Source organism: Nicotiana tabacum, chromosome 22 (assembly GCF_000715075.1).
Source record: "Nicotiana tabacum cultivar K326 chromosome 22, ASM71507v2, whole genome shotgun sequence".
Lineage (NCBI taxonomy): Eukaryota > Viridiplantae > Streptophyta > Magnoliopsida > Solanales > Solanaceae > Nicotiana > Nicotiana tabacum.
This window is the reverse complement of record NC_134101.1, coordinates 184,632,510-184,653,275: the sequence shown is the minus strand read 5'-3', so window position 1 is coordinate 184,653,275 and position 20,766 is coordinate 184,632,510. Positions and strand designations below refer to the sequence as shown.

Below are 20,766 nucleotides of genomic sequence, written 5' to 3'. Positions count from 1 at the left end.
CTTATTAGTTATACATAGGTTGAAAAACACTAGCAAACAATGAACTAATAATACCAAACCTAATACATATATTATTTTTCCTAATACATCCTACCACCAAACGACCCCTTACTGTGTTGGACCAGGTTGGTTGTGGACGGATCCGATGTTGTTCACTTGTTGCGTACAATTACCAGTGAAGATTTTGAATATCGAGGCTAATGCATCTGGCTTCTTACGCTGATGGACAATCAAATAAGTACATAACTGGCTATCGGAGTTCTAGCAAACCAGAGTCCCACAAAATTACAAGGATATCGTCTCACTAATCCAAATTTAAATCTTCATTCTCTGCTGACAGACAACCATAGAGAGGCCCAAGAAATATACACAAAGAATCTACTTAAACCAACGTGTGATATATATATTTTGTACAGTCATAAAATTGAAAAAATGCCTGTATATACAACACCGACTAAGGTAAAGAATTTATGGCTTCCTCAAAGCAGACGCTGCACCCATGACAACAGCCAATACAAGGCCCAAACCAGCACCAAGTGAGGCACCAACAGCGGCAGCATTCAGAGAATTAGCCTTTGCCTGAGAATCTTGAATTGCACCTGCAGCAACTGCTCTCTCTCGAGCCAATTCCACAAAAAGCCTATCTCTGGCAAACTCCTAGAGACAACAAAACCACCACATTTGTGTCATGAACAAGGGGGTGGGGTGTGTGTGTGGGGGGGGGGGGGTTTAAGAAAGTCTTCTTTTCACTTCAATTCCTTACCTGCAAAGCAGCTTCTTCATGGCTCCTAAGTACGCGATGGATAAGCTCACACAAAGCAGATACACCATCAACGGGGAGAATAGATGCTTTCTTCTGGAAAGGCCTCCGGACAAGTTCAAGTGGAGCAAAAATTAACTTTTGGGCACCATTCATTCCCTCGCGATCTTTCCCTTCTGTATACCAAGATTGAGGAGCACCTGCGGCACTGGGCATAACATAAGGACATGAGTTGATAACCTCAGTTGTGCTAGGAGATGCTTGATATGCCTTCAGAGCAGCATTAATAGCTGCCTTTTGCTGGTGTGCACTGACAGAAAACTTGTTTGTTATGGCAAGTACCCAAGGTATTCCAAGAGATTTTGCCTCATTTAGGAGAAGGGATATGGCAGGTTGTGGTTGTGAAGCATTTGAGTCGTTGTAGCGAGGAATTCTATGAGATAGATTATGCACAAGTATAACCAAATCGGTTTTCTTACTGAGATCGCGAATTCCTTTCCACAGTTCATCCCTAAAATGTGTTGCCTCCATGTTCAGATTCTATAAAACAAAATAGAGGGTCAAAATTTTGAGCATTTAAGAAAAACCAAATAAATCCAAGCAATGATAAATAAAGCGACCAAATGAGTACATGACCATCCATGGAGAAACACAAAGTGAGAAGTGACAATTTTAAGCAGTTCTTAACGAACTTCCATTTAAGACTGTTTCTAAGAAAATTCAGCCAAAATATCTAAAGAAAGATTGCTCTCTTCTCCCTTCTCTAAAACCTTGCTGCAATAAGATGCTTGCTTTGAATATGGGAAGATGTATGTTGTCTTCTGTTTCACCATGTATGTTTATCCAGTAAAATGGCATCCAAGATATAACTTGCAAGCGAGGGAAAAAAATGCAAAATCGAAGTTTCATATGACAGGAACGTTGAGCATACATAAATAGATTGAGAGAGACATGTTTCTCCTAAAAAAGAACTCAACTCAAAGTTACACTAACACTTCTCATAAACTAAGATTTTCCATACTTTTTTAACAAGGACTAAGATTTTCCTCTCTTTTCTCAAAGGTTTATTATTACTGTTGTTTTGTTTTTCGGTAACCAAGAAATCCCTGAAGGTCGGCTTGCGCACCGTTCGAAACTAGGTAAATAATGTGCCGCCCCTCTATCCTTTTCCACTTAAATACTAGGCTTTTGTATGGGCCAGCTTTCGAACCTGTGATGTGCGTGTAAGAGTTGCGCTCTTACCACTACAATAAAGCTATTGGGGCCAAAGGTTCACTATATTTTTCTAAACAGTTTGTCCAGATATTTCATTGATCAGGGTTAACTTTTGTGCACGAATCTGTTCCTCTAGACAGAGTTCACAGTTCCGAAGAATTGACAGCAAAATTACTTCCTCAGATATGTAACCTACTTTAACATGCACACTGATCAAGAGTAAAATGGTAGAATAAATTTATTCAGTAAGTTCGGTAGAGAAAAGTTTAAAAATACATTTAGAAATGTAAAGATAGTGAAGTAATTTTGAAAGATGTCCCATCAAATTCAAAAAAAAAAAATAGTTGTAATTGCTTTTGGATTTTTGGAGAGAGAAAAACTTGCCACTTAAGGAAATGGGTCACCTTTTTTGGGACGGAGGAAGTGAGTCACATCCCAATCGGGTAAAAAGCTGATGACGGGATCTTAAAAAAAACAATTAGCAACACAACATTAGGAAGGTATATGAGTCTTCCATATTTAAAGCACCACCCAGAAAAGAGAGATGGAGCAGACGAGTTAAAGGAACCTGCAGATTAACTCCAGCTGAATCAGAATAGCACAAGCCACAGGCAATTCCCTCTTGAACATCATTGTCTGCATGTAGATTTTCAGTACTCTCAGTGCAAACACTTCGGCCTCGATCCAGAATTGCCTTTAAAAGAGAGGTTTTACCGGATCCCTACATAATTCACAAGTATTAACTACAGAGATATCTAAAACTTCATCTGTCTCAAGTCTAATTTAAAACCAACCATACCTCAAGACCAATTAACCTAACCCTACGGGTTCTCAGATTAACCTCTTTCCAGACGGTAGAAAAATCAGTTGTACAGTATATGACGAAATCATCTAAACCATCTGGGAGTATGAAATTCCCCTCTTCTACCTTGGACACGTTTTGCTTCAATTTCGTATCAACGTAGGATGAATCAATCGAAGAAAACATAGGTATATCCTCCACCATGTGGTGCTTAGGGGGTCGTCTCAATGGAGCTCCAACTAGTACTCGCATATTTTGAACCTCTGGTTGTTCTCCATGATCTGGTGAGTGAGCTGGGGGTGAAGGAAAAGACTCCACGGAGGTTGAACACCTAAATTTAAAGTTTAAATATAAATATAATCTCACTGAAACACACATATAATGTATCTTCTCAATGTTAAAGGCATTCATCAGGTAAGCAATTCTTATTACCAATATAACTTACTAACTTCTCTGGTAATCACAACTTATAATATCCATTAAACACATCGTTGGGGAAGGCCAGAAGAAACTGACTGATTCAGGAGCAGGATCAAACAGAGAACTCCTAAAGAATATAAATAACTACTTATTGGAACCTCCATTTACTTTGGATCCTTTTTTATTGGCAATCAAGACTGACCTTGTAGGAGCCAACGGTCTACCAAGCTGATCAATGGATAAAGTCACATTTCCAACAATCATTCAATCAACTGAAGGAGCAGAAACATGATAAACACTTCGGCATAAAGTCCGATTGCAGAGAACAAGTTTTAATAACAATTACGGGGCAGGAATGACAAAGAAAAAATGTCCTACTACATTTCATATTCAAGAAGTAAAGACATATTTTGACTCTTGGCAAAGGAAACTTCTACCCAGCTCTTACACATAACAAGATATGACATCACACATGAATGCCCTCTCTGATAGAACCCATGATGACCTATGTTATTGTATTAAACTGATGCATTTTTCAGTTTCCCAAAAGAAAACTAACCTACAAAAATCAAATTCTCTAGAATAAAACTCATCATGAAGATACTACAAGTATCCTTTTCATGTAGGAATCTTGGACAAGAAACTATACAACGTTGGATTTTCACCTTTAAACAATGCTTTAAAAATAAAAGTTGAAACTTGCCACAGGACTTATGCATGGGCAAGGAATCCTACAAACGCCCCAAACCGATCATAGGGCTTAAGCCTCATGCAACTAATGCCTCAATAGGTGTAATGCCTGCCCAATGCATGCTTTACTGCTAGGGCTGACCACATGTAACACTTTATGCCCCTATACGCTACAGAACATTTTCTTTTAAATATTTCATAATAACTATATAATACTAGGTTGTTCTACAATTAAGAATTTGATACTTCGAAGATCATTGCATACATATATTATTTGCCTAGAGAGTCAACTTAAATTTTTAATGCTTTTAAATTTTACACAATTTTAATGTGTATTCTGTAATGTTTCATAGTTGAATATATTCTCATTTATGTCTATCTTAATTCTTAATAATACAAAAATCATAGGACATACATCCCATGGCTTAGAGCAAGCGTCCTGCCAGCCTATGTATACCCCGCCCTGCACCTCTGCCTTTAAACATTGTTTATACTCAAAAACTTTTCATAGAAGACACATAAATCGCTCCATATGGAGAATTGATCCAAAAGGCTGGGAAAACAAGCCACTTAAAACATTTGCACAGAGCTCCAGAACACAAGCATAAATGGAAAAACATATGTTAATCCAAGAGGATTCAGCTTCAAGTGTCAAGATCCATTGAAAGGTAAAAAGCTACTTCACAAAATAAAAAGTTAATTCTACAAAAATCAACAATCAGATAAAAGCTATAGAAGGAAATCAGTATAATAAAATGGACAAAATAAGTTTTACAAAAATGACGGTAATCATGGATTTATAGGGGGATAAAGGGAATACCAGCGCCCATTTACTCGAGCTTCAACAAGTGTACACAGATGTAACCCAAAACCAGATATGTCAACTTTCAAAGGATCTGTATTCTTCCCACAAGGAATACCACTCCATCCGAGTGGAACAAGTGAAGTGGCAGTACGGATGACAGGGGACTCCACAATGTGCCCTAGATCAACAGTCCCACCAACGGAAATGCCTAACCATTTCTGTAACTGTGGGAATTGCTGCATTTGTTCAATCCCCAAGAAAGGTATTGTGTCATCGCTCATGCAAAGTTCATAGATTCTGTAAATAAAAATTAAATGGGGTAACCATCAAAAATCATATTGCACTAAGTTAATTAGAAAGAAAAATAAATAAATAGATATAAATACAAAAATATAGAACAACAAAGAAAAAAAAAAGATACATCCAACCACAACATATTTCTATAAGGTTTTGGAAAAGAAGGGACGAACGGGTATCCGAAGAAAGTTACTTCAACATCTTAAAAACATAGAGTTTAACAAGAAGAGTATATCTACCACAAAGTTTGCACATATGGTATTAAAACATTTTTGTTTCATCAGCGCCCTCAACTAAGAAAGACAGTTGGAAAAGATATAAAAGTGGCATTTTCCACTCCAATTGATTAGACTTTCTTGATATTCAAAGATATCCTTGCAATAAACTCATTATCTAATATTGCATAACTTTTCCTAGTTTATGTTATCTGAAATCATTAAAAGGAGAATACCGCTCTTCCCCAGATTGACTTTCAGCCCAGAGACTGCTTCAAAAGCCAATAAGATTCCTCTGAGATATAGAAAATGTTCCTTTTCTGCCTCACAAAATAGCAAAGTGTCATCAGCATATAGTATGTGAGATAGCATACATTTGCACCATTCCTTCTTCCAACATTAAGTCCTTTGATCCAACCCAGCAGTTCAGACTTCTTCAGCATATTACTCAGCATCTCCATTACCAAAACAAATAAATAAGGTGATAGGGGGTCACCTTGTCTTAGTCCTCTTTGGAATTTGAAGTAGCCATAAGGGCTTCCATTAATGAGAACTTAGAATCTGACAGTAGAATACAGAATCTGATCCGTTCAAGCCATTTACCCCAAAGTTCATCACCTTCATGACGTTGATCAGGCATGACCAGTTAACATGATCATATGCCTTCTCAAGGTCAAGTTTACAGGCTACACTCTTGTCTTTATTTTCATAAAGTGTTCCATGCTCTCATTTGCATCTCATTTGCAATCAGGGCAGCATCTACTATTTGTCTACCTTTTATAAAGGCATTCTGATTGTGAGATATCAATTTGTCAATGACCATCTTCAACCTTTCAGCCAACAACTTAGCAAAAAATCTTATAAACACTGCCTAATAAACTAATAGGCCTCAAATCCTTCACTTCTACTCCTCCTTTCCTCTTTGGTATCAAGGCTATAAAAGCAGAGTTCAAACTACTAATGAAAGTACCTTTTTGATGGAAGTCAGTCACAGCATTCCAAACATCCTCTTTTATGGTTCTCCAGCATTTTTGAAAAAAATACAGATTAAAACCATCTGGACCTGGGGCTTTGTACTGATTCAACTTCTTCTAAAGTAAAAGGCCTCTCCAGCCACTCCCTATCTTCCTCTGACAGCTTCTTTAAATCTTCATCTTCCCAACTAAGTCTCCAAGTTTCTTTCTCAGTAAATAGATTTTCATAAAATTCCTGGATGTGCTCCTTTATGATCTTATTATCTTCCACAAATTCTCCTTCAATCATTAACTTGTCTATAGAATTGAACCTCTTGTGAGCATTTGCTTGCTTATGGAAAAATTTTGTGTTTCTGTCACAATGCTCAATCCGTAAGCATCTAGACTTCTGCCTCCAGCTTATTTCCTCACATTTTGCTACTTCTTCAAGCTCCCATTAATGCAGCATTTCTTTCATTTTCTAATTGCTCCTGATTTTGATTTTCTCTTAACCCATGATCTATTTGTTCCAACCTTTCTAAAACCTTATTCTTCTTTGTTTCCATACAACCAAATACTTCTTTATTCCATTTTTTAATATCTGCCTTCAACAAGCTCAGTTTTTTTGCAAGAATGACATCAGGATCTCCTTGAACATCATATGACTTCCACCAAGAATCTATTAAATCAGAGAAATCCTTGTGTTCAAACCACATATTCTCAAACTTAAAGTATCATTTTCCTTTATCCCAATTTTCACATTCCAGTAAAATGGGGCAGTGATCAGATGTAGTTCTAGGTAGGACTCTTTGCTTGATAGCCCTGAAGTGTTCATCCCATCCCTGTGATAATAGAAATCTATCTATCCTAGATGCAGTCTGCTCAATAAAACCTCTGAACCAAGTGTAAGAGCCACCATGTAAAGGAGGATCTATCAAAGATAAGTCAACAATGAATTTTGAGAAATCTCTCATTGCTCTTGTATTCCTGGCTCTACCTGTTTTTTCTTCTTCAAATCTGATAACATTAAAGCCACCCCCGATAGCCCATGGTTGCTCTATAATTCCACCTACAGCTGCCCGTTCTTTCCATAACCTTTTCCTCTCTTTTCTGTTACATGGTCCATACACTACTGTGAAAGCATATTGTAGACCCGACTTTCCCTCTTCCAGCATAATAGTACTAGAGTATTGCCCTATTAATTTATCTATGCATTGTCATCTTCTCTTATCCCAGAATATCAGGATTCCTCCACTGCTTCCTTGTGCTTCAATCTCAATCCAGTCTGACCATCTTGACCCCCAACCTGCTAAACACAAGAGGGATCCACCCCTTTCAATTTTGTCTCTGTTAAGCATACTATGTCGGCATTCCACTTTCATAGTAAAAGTTTCACCATCTCCTTTTCTTGTTGTGATTTAAACATCTTACATTCCAACATATGATTTTTAACTTCATTGAGTGTCTGTTGAAACCCTCTTATCCTTGTTTCTTCCTCCATTACTGGATTCCCTTTTAAATCCAACCCTGAAAGCTACCAGAGCTTTTAATTCCCTTTCGCCCCTCTTACTAGGTGTAGTACTATTAGCAGACGGGGGAGAAAGTTTCTTTGGTCTTCTATTCTCAATGTGTGACAACAAATCAAACAACTTATCCTCCTCTTCAACACATTTTATCCCCAATTGCTTGCTAATGTTCATCATATGCCTCTTCAGCCAGTTTGATACCTCCATCTGATTCAATCGCTCTTGCATATCGACTGTCCTATTCTCATACCATGGTAACTTCAAAGTCCAGGGCTTCGACAATCGCAATCGTCTCCACAGGGATAGGAGACGCAATCTCATTTTCACTTTTTGAAAAAAGAACCAGCGTCCAATCTTCGCTTTCGTCATTTCCCATGTTTGACTCTTCTACATGCTCCGAGTCAATCAAGTGTCTTCTTCCCTATCGCAAACAATCTTCAAATTGCTCAAAACACCAGTTTCTTCTTCATGGTCTTTGTTCAAATTTCTCATTGGTCTTAACGAAGTGTTTTCTTTCGTCTGATTTGATTCCACCTCAACTCTAAGAGGATCGAGATCAGAAAGGCTTTCCGAATCCAATAGGCTGAAGGAATTCTGAATATTAATACATGGATCGACCCATTTGGGCCTGTAAATAGTTTTCCTCTTATTTTCTCTTTTTATTGGCCCATTCGAATTAACAACTCTTTTCTAATTTGGGCCTATTCTTTTTTCTGCTCTTTTAAAGTGACTTGGCCCAACATAATAATTATTAGGGTTCCCTATATTAGGCTCCCCTATCAGTGATGGACCAGCACCCACTTCTTTCCCTTTCCCCGCCACGTGGCTTTGAATAAGATTGACATTTATATTATGCATAACTCCTTTCTCTCCTTTGTCTAGCATGTGAAAGTCATGCGTAACCCGACCTGATGTGATGTGCTCCCTTCACTGGGAAAGCACGACGTCATTAATTGCTCAGATCCGGGACTGTTTGACTTCTGGGGAATTTTCCGGCAACTCTTTACCAAATTCCGGTCAGCTTCGTCAACCCCCGGTGAAGATTCCACCCAGACAGGGATTGTGAAAAGCAAATCGTCCACAAAGAACTCCAAACTTGTTGGAGGTATATCATTTGGAATTCTAACGCATATTCGAGCCCATATCAGATGTTTTCTATATCTGGTATCTTCGTTTATACCCTGGAAACCTCCAAATCTGTCACCAATTGCTTTAAAGATATTAACCACAAATGTGATGGAAAAGCCATAAGCTTGATCCAAACATGTTTGGGTTTGCAATTCTTCCTATGCCAGGTAGAAACACAGGACCACCTCTCCAACCTCAACTCCTTTCCATCAAACAGCCATTTCCCCATTTGACTCTCTCTGCTTCACTCCGAGATGGGAACTCAAATAGCACATATTCACCATCCAATTCCTTGGTCAGAACACAGCTGGAACTTTCCAAGTTTTATTGGCCCATTCCTGGATTTCCTGACAAGAATAAAATTTCATTCCATCCTGTTTAAAATAACCCCGTACGCATTTTCTATGATATTCTACTCTGCTACGAATTGAGTTTGCATCAATTCTGAATTGGTTCTGATTCAATGAACCATCCATTATAATCTTGATAACATCTTTTGGCCATTTTTCTTTCTCTGCTGTCTGCATATAGCTCCTAACATTGACGCTCCTTTGCTGCTGTTGTTGAATACCCTGCTTTGCCCATGCCTGAATGAACAATCTGATTTTCTTTGCATAATCGCACCATCCTTCATCATTACTGTTTTCTGGGATGATTATGGCCACCTTGCTACTTCCTTTCGTTGCCACCACTCTTATATATCTTCCAAAACTGTTGAAATTTTTATAGAAAAAGTATGAATACAACTGACTATGATTCTTCCAACTTCTACACTTCTTTTCATTCTTGACTGTGGCTTGCTCCATAACATAGCAGAGGGCTAACAAGTTCTTTCTGTCGAAAGTTAATCTACTAATGAAATTTTTACGTCTTTCAACCACTTCATACCAGCTTTCGCTCAACTCCACCGCTTCAAAAGATTTGTTTTCAGCATAGAAGAAACAAGATCTGCCATGATGCCTAATTTACTACCACCTTCACCTTTCTCGTCGCCGTATGCTAGGCTTAAGTTACTCGGTGAAGAATGTTAGATAAATAAGACACAAGAAGTTAGACAGAGAAGTGAGCAAGAAAATGCTATAAGCTGTTCGGAATCGAGTAAACGGAAGGAAGATAAAAAAAACAGAAAGCTGAATTCTATGGGTATGATCAGGAAGAAGAAGAGAAGAAATTTAAAGAAATACGCCGGAGATTAGAAGGAAATATTCAGATGGATTTGCCGGAGGGAAAGAATTGAACAAAGAAGTTGGGTGGTTTTTTCGTTTCCCAAGAGAGAGAAACTACCTCATGATTGCAGGTGTTGGAATACCACTAGTATATTCATCTGAAACAAAGTATATTCTAATCCCTTGTACTATTTAGATATTACTATAGCCACTACATTATTCCTACCAAACATAAATTTAATATACTATTTTTTGTGTTTATAAAATGCAAAGGAGACTTATACCACGGAATTCAAGCAATAAGAAGTATTAACTTAGCAACCATTATTTTGAAGCAACAACTTGAGAAAATCTATAAATTGATTGCAGAAAATTTTCCAGATCAAGAAAAATCACGATAACTATTTAATAAAGAAATTAAATCATGCAAAGGAACTTTACGAGTGCCCACAAGGACGACGAATTCACCCACAGAATGTGACCACATAAAAGTTGACCACATAAAGCCAACTTTTAAATTCAAATGATATAACATGTTACCTTTGAAACCGGGATCTGTATGACTTCATCGAATGCGATTGAAACCTTTCCCTTACTTCAGCAAGTACAGATCTGACCTGAAAATGCCTTTGCCATAAGAAGCAACCAAAATGAGAAACTACTAAAAGCCATCAGATGTATCTTCTTACAGCATGACCCCCAAGACAAAAACGTTAAGCAGAGGGTTTTTTCGCTTCATGCTTGTGGAGGGATAAGGAAAAATAGACAATACACTGCCTTTAATGTTTGACTTCACTCATCTTTCCACTGGTTTGAGAGACTTTAAACCTTTCTGCCTTTTCAAGAAGAGGAGGATGGGAGGAGATGACATCCCCCTGAATTTTTTAAACCCCAAGAACCTATAAAAAATTTGAAACTCAAAGAAAGGTAAATAGAACTCATACCGATGTCAATTTTGAGTATTCTGCACCAGAGAGAAACTCCACAGATGAATTCCCCAGGAGAAAAAGCTGTTGAAATCACACATTTAGCACAAACCAAATGTTAGATATATAAGGTAAATAAGTCAAAAAATAACTTGGCATTAGACCAGCCCATGCTGATATGGCGAGATAGAAAGAACTACATATCAACTCCAAACTAGTGGGGGTCAATAATAAGAATTCCTCCATACACTCTGCTATCTCTAGGGCCTATTTCATTACAATATGGGTGAGTCGATTGTTGTTCTCTAAAACTAGAACGAAGTATTCTAGATATCATACTTATCCTTTCTCGAACCTAATGTAAATGTAACAACAACTGAGCTTAATCCTAACTAGTTGTATCGCCTACATGGATCATTTGCTTCTACTGTGTACTAACCTTAGTCAATTCAGCATTAGTTCGAAGAGATAGTAGACAATATATGTGATTTTAGATTTCTTTGATCCCCTTTTAGCACCTTCAATCACCATAAAGTCACAAACCTACAAACTGGAGCACTAGAGGTCTACACAGATCATAGCCAAATCGTACCATGCACCACCTTCTCTTAGTATATTCTCGACTGTTACTAGTACCCTCCATATCATTTCTAGTTATATCCATCTTGTATGACCCCGCACACAGTGTTTGTGTTTTCCAGAGCGAAATGAGCAAAAAAGCGACAAGATCCGTGGGCTTGTAGTGAAAAGCGTGAAGTGAAGCGCACGCTTCTTTGAAGTGAATCACACATTTATGAAAAATGAAAAAAATACTGTTTAGAATGATAAGAATCATATTGCAATTGAATTAACTAAATTCAGCATCCAAAATAAAATAGCGTCGATATTAATCCAACTATACAAACTGAGATTCAAAGAACCGAACACTTCTCTTTGGGAACACTTTGTGCGTCATTGTTTGAAACGCACACTTCCCTAAAGCAATGTGCTTTAACCATGGAGCAATAAGCCCTCACTTTGCATTGTTCACCACTATTAGTGGCAAACCAAAGACTTTTAATAACACTGACTGCACATCCACCTTTATGGGCTTAGATCATTAAATCTTAACATCTACCTTTTTAGCGCCTCATGCAAATAAATTTAGCATATATCATTGGAGACGCATGGTATCACTACTCCAAGATGGAATGCAACCTTACCACATTTCCCTAACCTTAGAAAATGTAAGATTTCAACCAATCCAAAAGATAAAAGAGAGAAAAGAAAGTAAAGAATCAACACTAAAATTACCACAACCAGCACAAACAGCAAGTTTAAAACCTCCACGAGCAGAGAACTAATGCGAGATGTAATAATCCATTTTTCTTTACAAAACTATATTTGACTGGGTTTGGAGTTTAAGAAAGAAAGAAGAATTTTGGCTACCAAAAGTAAGCATGTCATCATCATGGATAAAAAAGGAAGTTCAAAGTAAAGAGTTTCCAAATATAGAAAAGCGTCATTCTTTTTAGAATTGACTAAAACGGAAAGAATACCATATAAAATAGAACAAACAGAGTAACAAATTAGGAGAAGGGAAGAGAAGAATGAGGAAAGGAAAACCAAAAAGAAATAATAAGTTAATAGAAGTCATGTATCAGAAGTAAACAAAAAAACCGCAGAAAAAGCATAATAAGTCATGCATGTAATAATCAGTATAAAATAAAACACCAAAGAGCAAAATAGATGGTATATCAACCTGCCCAAATGGTACATACGAGGGTAAGTACGGCATGCGGCGCCACCCCTTCTTGTCCCCGTTATTGGTATTACTTTCTGCTACAGATTTACCCATTTTATCTTCACCAGTAATGTCTTCATCCGAAGGTAATGGTCGGAGAGAAATGCCATCAGAACCTTCTTGAATTTCAAGAGACTGAGGAGTATTAGTTATATCATTGACTGATGGCATTGAAACAGAATCCGTAGTAGATGTCTCAAGAGGTTCAACTTTCTTTCCTCTGTATCTATACAACTGCTTTCTAACACCCTCTAAAGGCACAAGCCTCGAAAGCCTCCAAAAGGAATTCTGCACTGGACCTACACCCAGCACCAGCAGCTCTCCTTCATTATCTTTTGCTTTTTCAGTTTTCTGCTTCAGTAGCGATAATTCACTAGATTTTGACGTGGATACTGAAGCTCCACCATCAGAAGGTATTGGCAGAGACCGTGCATTATAATGATGAAAATAAGCAGGAGATAAGATGCGTGGCACCAAATCTTCTGGAATGCAGTAGGTTTTGAAATAATGCTGCCAACCTTTTCCATTCACATATCTGGAGAGAAAAATCAGGTTAGAAGTCAGAAAATATATTGTTTTTTTACAAATAACAAGAAAGATTAATTTCAAACTCACTCTCTCAATGCAGCATTTCCGACTGGTGGTTGGGAAAAAGTGATACACTTCACCTGAACTTTTTCATTCTCTTTCGATGAAGCAGCAAAAACTCTCAGAATCGCAAGAGTTGCTAAGACGGCTACCTGTAAAAACAACACCTAAATCAACTTCTCCAAAAAAAAAAATTGAGACACGTACAATGACACGAGAGCAAATGTCACTGCCAAAGCAAGCTCTAACTTACTGCTCCACCAAGTGAATGGCCACATAATACTAGTTTGCGTTTCTTTTTCTGGGCAAGCCTGTACAGCTCCAGAGCGGGTATGCCTTTAGCACGTGCCATGAAACCCTAAGGACAATAGCTGCCAAAATTTAAGGAGCGAAAAACGAAAACTGAAAACTAGAAGACACCATACATACAAACATATATGTATGCATTGCATATATATATGTATATATGCATTTTACATACATAATACTATATATTATATGTGTGTGTGTTTTGTGGAACACACGATAATGACATGCAAATGAGAGTTCTAATACCCTATGTGCAGCAGGTTTTGGAGTCAGATTCGTTGGCTTAGTTTTAGATTCCAAAAGTTTAGAGTGATTCTCTATGTTGCTCCTTTGAGTGTCCACCTGACCAGACTCCATAGATTCAAGTCCATGAATATCTTCAACAGCATCCTCATGGAATAAGGCACCTTGAAATATATTCACATCAGCCATGACATCCCTTCATAACCAAAAAAAAAAAAAAAGGCATAAAAGAAAATGGATGTGTAAAGAACATATCTCACAAAAAACACAGGCGCCCGCCATCAGAACTGAAAGAGACATGCAAACTTACTTATATTGCTTGGTCCCAATAAAGGAAGCAAATAATGTATCTCCTGCTTCCGCCAAAAGATACCTATAAGAAAGAAAATATGGAAATAAGAAAATAAAAGCACCGAGATGCAAGGGAAATAGTGTAGCTTTAATAACAATAACAACAAACCAAGTGATTTCCCACAAGTGGGGTCTGGGAAAGTAAGATTTACGCAATCTTACCCCTACCCTGGAAGGGCAGAGAGGCTGTAAATAGTTGCACATCAAACCAAACCTTTTTTTTTTCCTCTTCTTTTTTTGGATAAGGCATTAAACGAAACATACGCTCAGAAGATGCAACAAAAATAACTGCAAAGAGATGGTAATTGAACTTGAACTGAATTTTGAGAAATCAAATTCTGGTAAAAGAAAGCAGCTTCTTTCGTTTACCAGCTACATTGACTCACACACCAAGAACCATCACCCTTCCCCCTCCCTTACCCACTCAACAACCCATTGGTGTAGCATGGCCACACAAAGTGGAAAGGAAAGATTGCAAGCACGTGTGGATGTCAAAAAGGAGTGAAAAAAGTTGGGGCCGCGTAGATAAATTGAAATTCGATTTCATCTGTCTAGAAGGAATCTGAAATAAGATTGAAACATCCATTATGTCCTGATTTTACCATCACAGAAAAAGAGTGCAAAATATTATGCCTGCTTAGAGCACTCAGGGATGAACAGGTTTTCACCATATCTTTAAGCAATGACATTACAACTTAGATGCACATCAAGCATCTTCCAGGCATTATTGTCACAAAATTTCTCCTTGTTACTTCTCAGGAAACAGCCACAACTATCAAGTAAGACAGAAAACCATCTCCAGTAACCTTTGCAACAAAGATTTGTTTGCATGACATCCACTACCAGTTCTCACATCTAATGAAGCCATTGAATGCCCAACTCTTGAACTTAATCAACATTTTACAAATAAACAAACCACTTTATATACAAGGTGTTCAATAATGGCTCTAACTAGTCAATTCCAATTCAAAATACCACCAACATAACAGAAACAAACCAAATAAAATAAATAAATAAATAAATGAATGAAAATAACAAAATGATGACAATGATCTAAAAGAACCTATGTGGAACATGATCTGAAGAAGGTTGAACGCGCTCTAAGGAAACAACTTCTCCTCCAAAGTCAGCCTTAAATTTATTCACTGCCCGCACCATTTCAGCTGCAGGTCTCTGTCATGAGAGGTTGTCAGATTTTGTAAGCAAAAACAATGAGTCTATAACTACTTCAATATTTTCCATTTGAAAAACAATAAAGCACTACCCCCTGCCCATTACCCTCATTAAGCCAGGCCATAAGCCCCTTGCATCTACAGCCCCCCCCCCCCCCCGGTTAGAATCAAAATAACCATGTCATTTGGAAGATAGCAAATCTTACATGAACGTGATTACAAATTTATCAGAGCTCAGATAGCAGGTAAGAAAGCTCCTTGAATACTTTCAGTAACTGTTTAACTGATGTGTTATAGGCGTGTATGTCCACATGTCTTTGCTTCCCTTCATGATCAGTGTGAAGCTTTTATTCATCTTTAACTTGATTACATCACCCACCTAAGCGTGCTAAGCCCTGAAATTAGGTGCCGCACAGGTTAGACACTTAGACTCTCTTAGGTGACACTTTGTGCAAGCACTAAGGTATACAGGATTTATCTTGAATACAGCAATGTTAAATAATAAATACATATGCTAAAGTACAAGTTAATCTCTACAGAAACATTATTTATGAATGTATTAGTAATTATAAAACTAAAAAATGGTGCTTCATGTGCAGATGATCGGGAGAAGACGTGGACCATTTACTAGTGCACTGCCATGTTGCACCCCAATTGAGGTCAGACTGTGTTGAACTGAAATCACGCTTTAATTGTACTTCACACTTAAAGCCCTGCATATCCTTGGAGCTTTTATATCATTTGCCTTTGAGAACACTGCTCCCACTTTATTACCCTCATTAAGTTAGGCAAGCACTAGCTAGGGCCGCAAACTGCATCTGCGTCACTTTTTCTCTAGAAGTTTGTGTCCTCTAAGCCATAGTTCGAAATATTCATTTTATTGTCTTCATAGTCCCAATTCTTACATGAGACATTATGATGTGATTACAAATCTATTAGAGCTCAATTAGAAGGTAAGTAAAGAGGAAGTTCATTGAAAACTTTCAGTACTAATGTGTTATAGGTATTCATGCCTATCCGCAGAAGAGTGCGAACATATATCTTTATTGAAAATGTGTCTTAATTTGCACCATAAACTATTTCCCTGCATTTCTATTAAGCCACCTAATTACAAACACAGGCACTGCATAGAATGCAATCATTAACAGTGCACTGTTAATACTAAACATTGCATTGAACATTCCACTAACACATTTGCAGGGAAATCAAAAATTACCTTATATACACATTCAGAGAGCACCATGCAACAAAGGATATCCTGCAAATCAGCAACAGATTCAGCCTTAACAGCAAGACAGAGTTCCTGAAGTTGCTTCTTCCTTCTCTCGTACTCTTCCTGAATCAGTTTCCTCTGCTCTCTGGCATCCGCCCAAGGCCACCGCACAACCATTTTCCACTGCTGTGGCCACGTGATTTTTAGGATCTTTGATTTTTGGCCTCTGATCCATGATTCTACTCTCCGTTGTAAAGACTCCATTGTCCACTAACCCTAATCACGCTGTAATTAACCGCCCGGAAAACGGCGTCTCCGTTTCTAAAATATCTCGGCGGTTTGTGGCTGCGATTGGCGTGCAAAGTGCTGGCTGTACGGGGGAATGGGTATGCCGAATCAGAATGTTATCGTTAAAGCATATGCCTAAAAGTAAATAATTTTCGTGGAATAAGCGAAAATGAAAAAGTATATTTTTCTCCCGAATTTTACTTAACGAATTTTCGCATAATCCCCCCCCCCCCCCCCCGCTAGATCTTCTTACATCTTCTTTTATAGATCTTTACATCTTCTTGTACTTTCTGTCTTTTGATGACATTACTGTTACGCGCCAACTTACTTGTCGGATTCTCAATACTTTTTTAATTTGAGTTTATACGGAAGGAACGACAGTAGTTGACTACGAAATAATAGAAATTACTTATTAATCTAGTAGAGGACAGACAAAGTAGGTGATAAATTTAAAAAATAGGTGGCATATCTATGTGGAATCTTATTTATCTTTTTTTTTCCTTTTTCCAAACTATTTATCCATATCTCGCACTTTTAGGTTGTAACTTTTCAAGTCCATAATCCCCAATTATTTAATGTATTATAAATTAGGTTGTGACTTTTGAAATCCATAACCCCCATTTGTTTAATGTGTTATAAATTGTATCGTTCCTTCTTTTTTTACCAACAAAATTGTATCTCACCCCTCTTCATCGGAAATTGTGACTTTTCAAGTTCATAACCCCCAATTATTTTATAAATTACATCTTAGGTTGTGATTTTTGGAATTCACAACCCTCATTTGTTTAATGTATTATAAATTGTATCTTTCCTTCTTCTTTTTTTTACAAACTAAATTGTATCTTTCCAAAATTATGAGGTTTTATGACATAACTCTCTCAGTTTTATCCAATTTCATTAGTTAGATCTAACTCTAGCAGTAGTATCAACAAAAAACATACTCCACCTGTTGATTTAGTCATGTCTTGGTATTTTGATTTTGAATCTGGCAAGTTTTGGTTCCCTACTCAACTTTACAATCGCTAGGTATCATCAAATTTATTCCTTCAAAACAAACTTCATGTTAGTATCACGGAAGGAGGACTGTCTATTTTCATCTTGTAAAAACTTCTTTATTTTATTAACTAGTCCCTTATTTTTCTCTTGATCTGTGATGACCCGATATGTCATCTTATGTTTTAGAATCTAATTTTGTGTTTCGAAACCTCAAATGCCTCATTTTAGCCCTCCTCGATTTGCGTGCATAGTCTGGATATTTTTTCGGAAAGCTTTTGTGTTAAAAACTGATAAAATATAAAAAAATTGTCATAAAATCCATTTGAGTTGACTTCGGTCAACGTTTTGAGCAAACGGATCTAGACCCGTATTTTGGTGGTCCCGATGGGTCCATATCGTGATTTGGAACTTGGGCGTATGTCCGAAATCGAAATTTGAAAGTTTAAAAGCTTAATGAATCTAAAGGTTTGACCAATATTTGATTTTATGGATATCAGGTCCGTACTTTGGTTCTGGAACCCGGTATAGGTCCGTTACTATATTTATGACGTGTCTGTCAAATTTAGTGAGAAACGGAGTTGTTTTGGCACGATTCGGACGTCCGATTATTAAACTAGAAGTTTAAAAGTTTTCTTGAAAATTTCATTTGATTTTGTGTTCAATTCGTAGTTCTAGGTGTTATTTTCGAGATTTGATCGCACGAGCAAGTTCGTATAATGTTTTTGGATTTGTGTGCATGTTTGGTTTGGAGCCCCGAGGGCTCGAGTGAGTGATTCTAACCTATTTTCTTTCAATCTTCATTACTTTTCATAAGATTTCAATCTAAAATCTAGTATTTTCATGGTGGAAATTGGGGGTTTGGGTAGAATTAGGGATTTTTATAAAATTGGAATTTAGACTTCAAATTGAAGTCGGATTTCAAAACAAATTACATAACCCGGATCGGGGGTGAATGAGTAATCGAATTTTGGTCGGAATTTCGGGTTTGGACCAAGAGGGCTCGAGAGTTGACTTTTGTTGACTTTTTCAATAATGACCTAAATTGAATCTTTTGCAATCGTGGGTAATTCCTAAGGTTTATTTTAAATTGTTTGGTTGGTAATTTGCTAGATATTGTTGGTTCGGAGGCTTGTTTGATAGGCAAAGTAGTTGAGCTTTGAGTGATCTTTGGAGCGAGGTAAGTGTTGAGTTTAACCTTGACTTGAGGGAATTAGGTGTCACGACCCAATTCCATGTCAGGCCGTGGTGGCGTCCAGCACCGTTGCTAGACAAGCCAATAGTGAACAACCTAGTGATTTCCTATTTTTATTAAGTGATTCAAACAATTAACTTTCCTCAAACTTAAAGCATTTGATAAATAGCAGATTTTTAGAGCAACCAAAAAAAAGAAAACAACTAAAGAAAATCATAACTGTAGAAATACAACCCAAAATCGCAAGTCTACTAATATGTGCCAAGATCTAGTGTCACAAGTATGTGGCCAACTAGCAGAATATACAAAAGGTGGATATCCTACAGCCTGAAATAGACTAGACAGCAACAAAAAAAAAAAAGACTCCGGCATGTTGTTGAATAGCTCGGAAGGGGCAGCTCACTATGAAATCTCGAATCATGATCAAGTATGCGCGTCGGACGGGTAACCAGATGTAACTGCCTCATATCTTGTACAATTAAGTATAAAAGTGTAGTATGAGTACATAAACAATATGTACTCAGTAAGTATCTAGTCTAACCTCGAATAAGTAGTGACGATGGGTCGACTTTGACACTTACTATGGTCTAACAATAATATATTTAAAATGTTATACTAAGCATGGATTTCATGAATACTACTGAAAGCTCAATAACAAGAAATAACAAGTTCTCTTTTCACAAATATAAATTTCAAGTTCAGTTTTATCATTTAACAACTTACATCTCAAGACATTTAAGCAATACCAATCTTGGAGAGTTCCAAATAATTATCATGTGCAAATTATGATGAGGTCTTATGGTCCGATCTAATATAATATTTAAACTGTGCACTACAGAGGGTCGAATGGCACGAACCATAGATGCATCTATTTAAATCTGCTACCGAGGCATTCGGCTCGATCCACAAATAGCAGTTATTTTAAAGAGAGCACAAATTTCTCATTTAAAGTCAAGTATTTCATTAAATCTTCAAGTAAGTGAATTTAACCTTTTACAATTTTATTATCAAATTCCAACATGACTTAGTCAATTAAATTAGCAAGTAAGGCACACATATTTCAAATAAAGCATGATATGGGTCCTAAACTACCTGGACAATGGCATAATAGTAGCTATGTACGGCCTCCCGTCACCTCGTGCGTACGTAGCCCCACTAATAGGTACACATATTTATTTAATCCACCTATAGGATTAATTCCATCTTACAAGGTTAGAAAGGAGACTTAACTCATTGCAAAACCTACTTTCTGGTTCAAAAAGGTGCTCAAACCTCCAAATTTGATGCCAAACGACTCGAAACTAGTCAAATATTACATAAATTAATCAATCTATGCTCAAAAGTTCATATCCCCGCTACTAAAGTGATTACCCAACCCAAAATGCAAGATTCCTAAAATTCACCCCCGGGCCCACACATCCGGATTCCGAAAATTTCCAAAGAAAGTTGTTACCCATAACCTTAGGAACATAAATATATAATTTTCACTAAGTTCCATAATTATTTTTTGGTAAAATCTCATTTTTATTAAACCCTAGATTTTTCATCTAAACCCATGATTTCTACCAATTTTCATGTTGAAATCTACCCATAATCTATGTATTAAACTCACATTAAGTAGAAATTACTTACCTCACAAAGCTAGGTCGAAATTCCCTCCTTAAAAGCTCTCAAATCACCTAAGAGTGGAAGAAAATGTGATAAAAATGACCTAAGCCCGTATTAAAC

The 20,766-nt window shown here is 37.2% G+C and overlaps 1 protein-coding gene across 5 annotated transcripts; it reads right to left on the bottom strand.

The window, feature by feature from the left end:
- Positions 1-193: 193 nt before the first annotated feature.
- On the bottom strand, positions 194-17,176 carry LOC107778662 (uncharacterized). Of its 5 annotated transcripts, XR_012705441.1 has the most exons (15): positions 16,566-17,100; positions 15,241-15,350; positions 14,137-14,199; positions 13,830-14,022; positions 13,528-13,632; positions 13,302-13,426; positions 12,645-13,221; positions 10,922-10,987; positions 10,518-10,594; positions 4,708-4,989; positions 2,775-3,108; positions 2,544-2,696; positions 1,240-1,300; positions 764-968; positions 194-657 (listed from the first exon to the last, which is right to left on the bottom strand). XR_012705441.1 is itself a non-coding variant. In XM_075244895.1 (14 exons), exons 1-14 carry the CDS (start codon positions 16,824-16,826, stop codon positions 469-471), a joined length of 3,072 nt encoding a protein of 1,023 aa, XP_075100996.1. In that variant the 5' UTR covers positions 16,827-17,176; the 3' UTR covers positions 194-468. The 5 variants fall into 5 exon arrangements, 4 of the variants coding, with proteins under 4 accessions (XP_075100996.1, XP_075100998.1, XP_075100997.1 ...); XM_075244895.1 differs by having other exon boundaries at positions 764-1,300; positions 16,566-17,176; XM_075244897.1 differs by having other exon boundaries at positions 764-1,300; positions 13,830-13,990; positions 16,566-17,088.
- Positions 17,177-20,766: the final 3,590 nt, after the last annotated feature.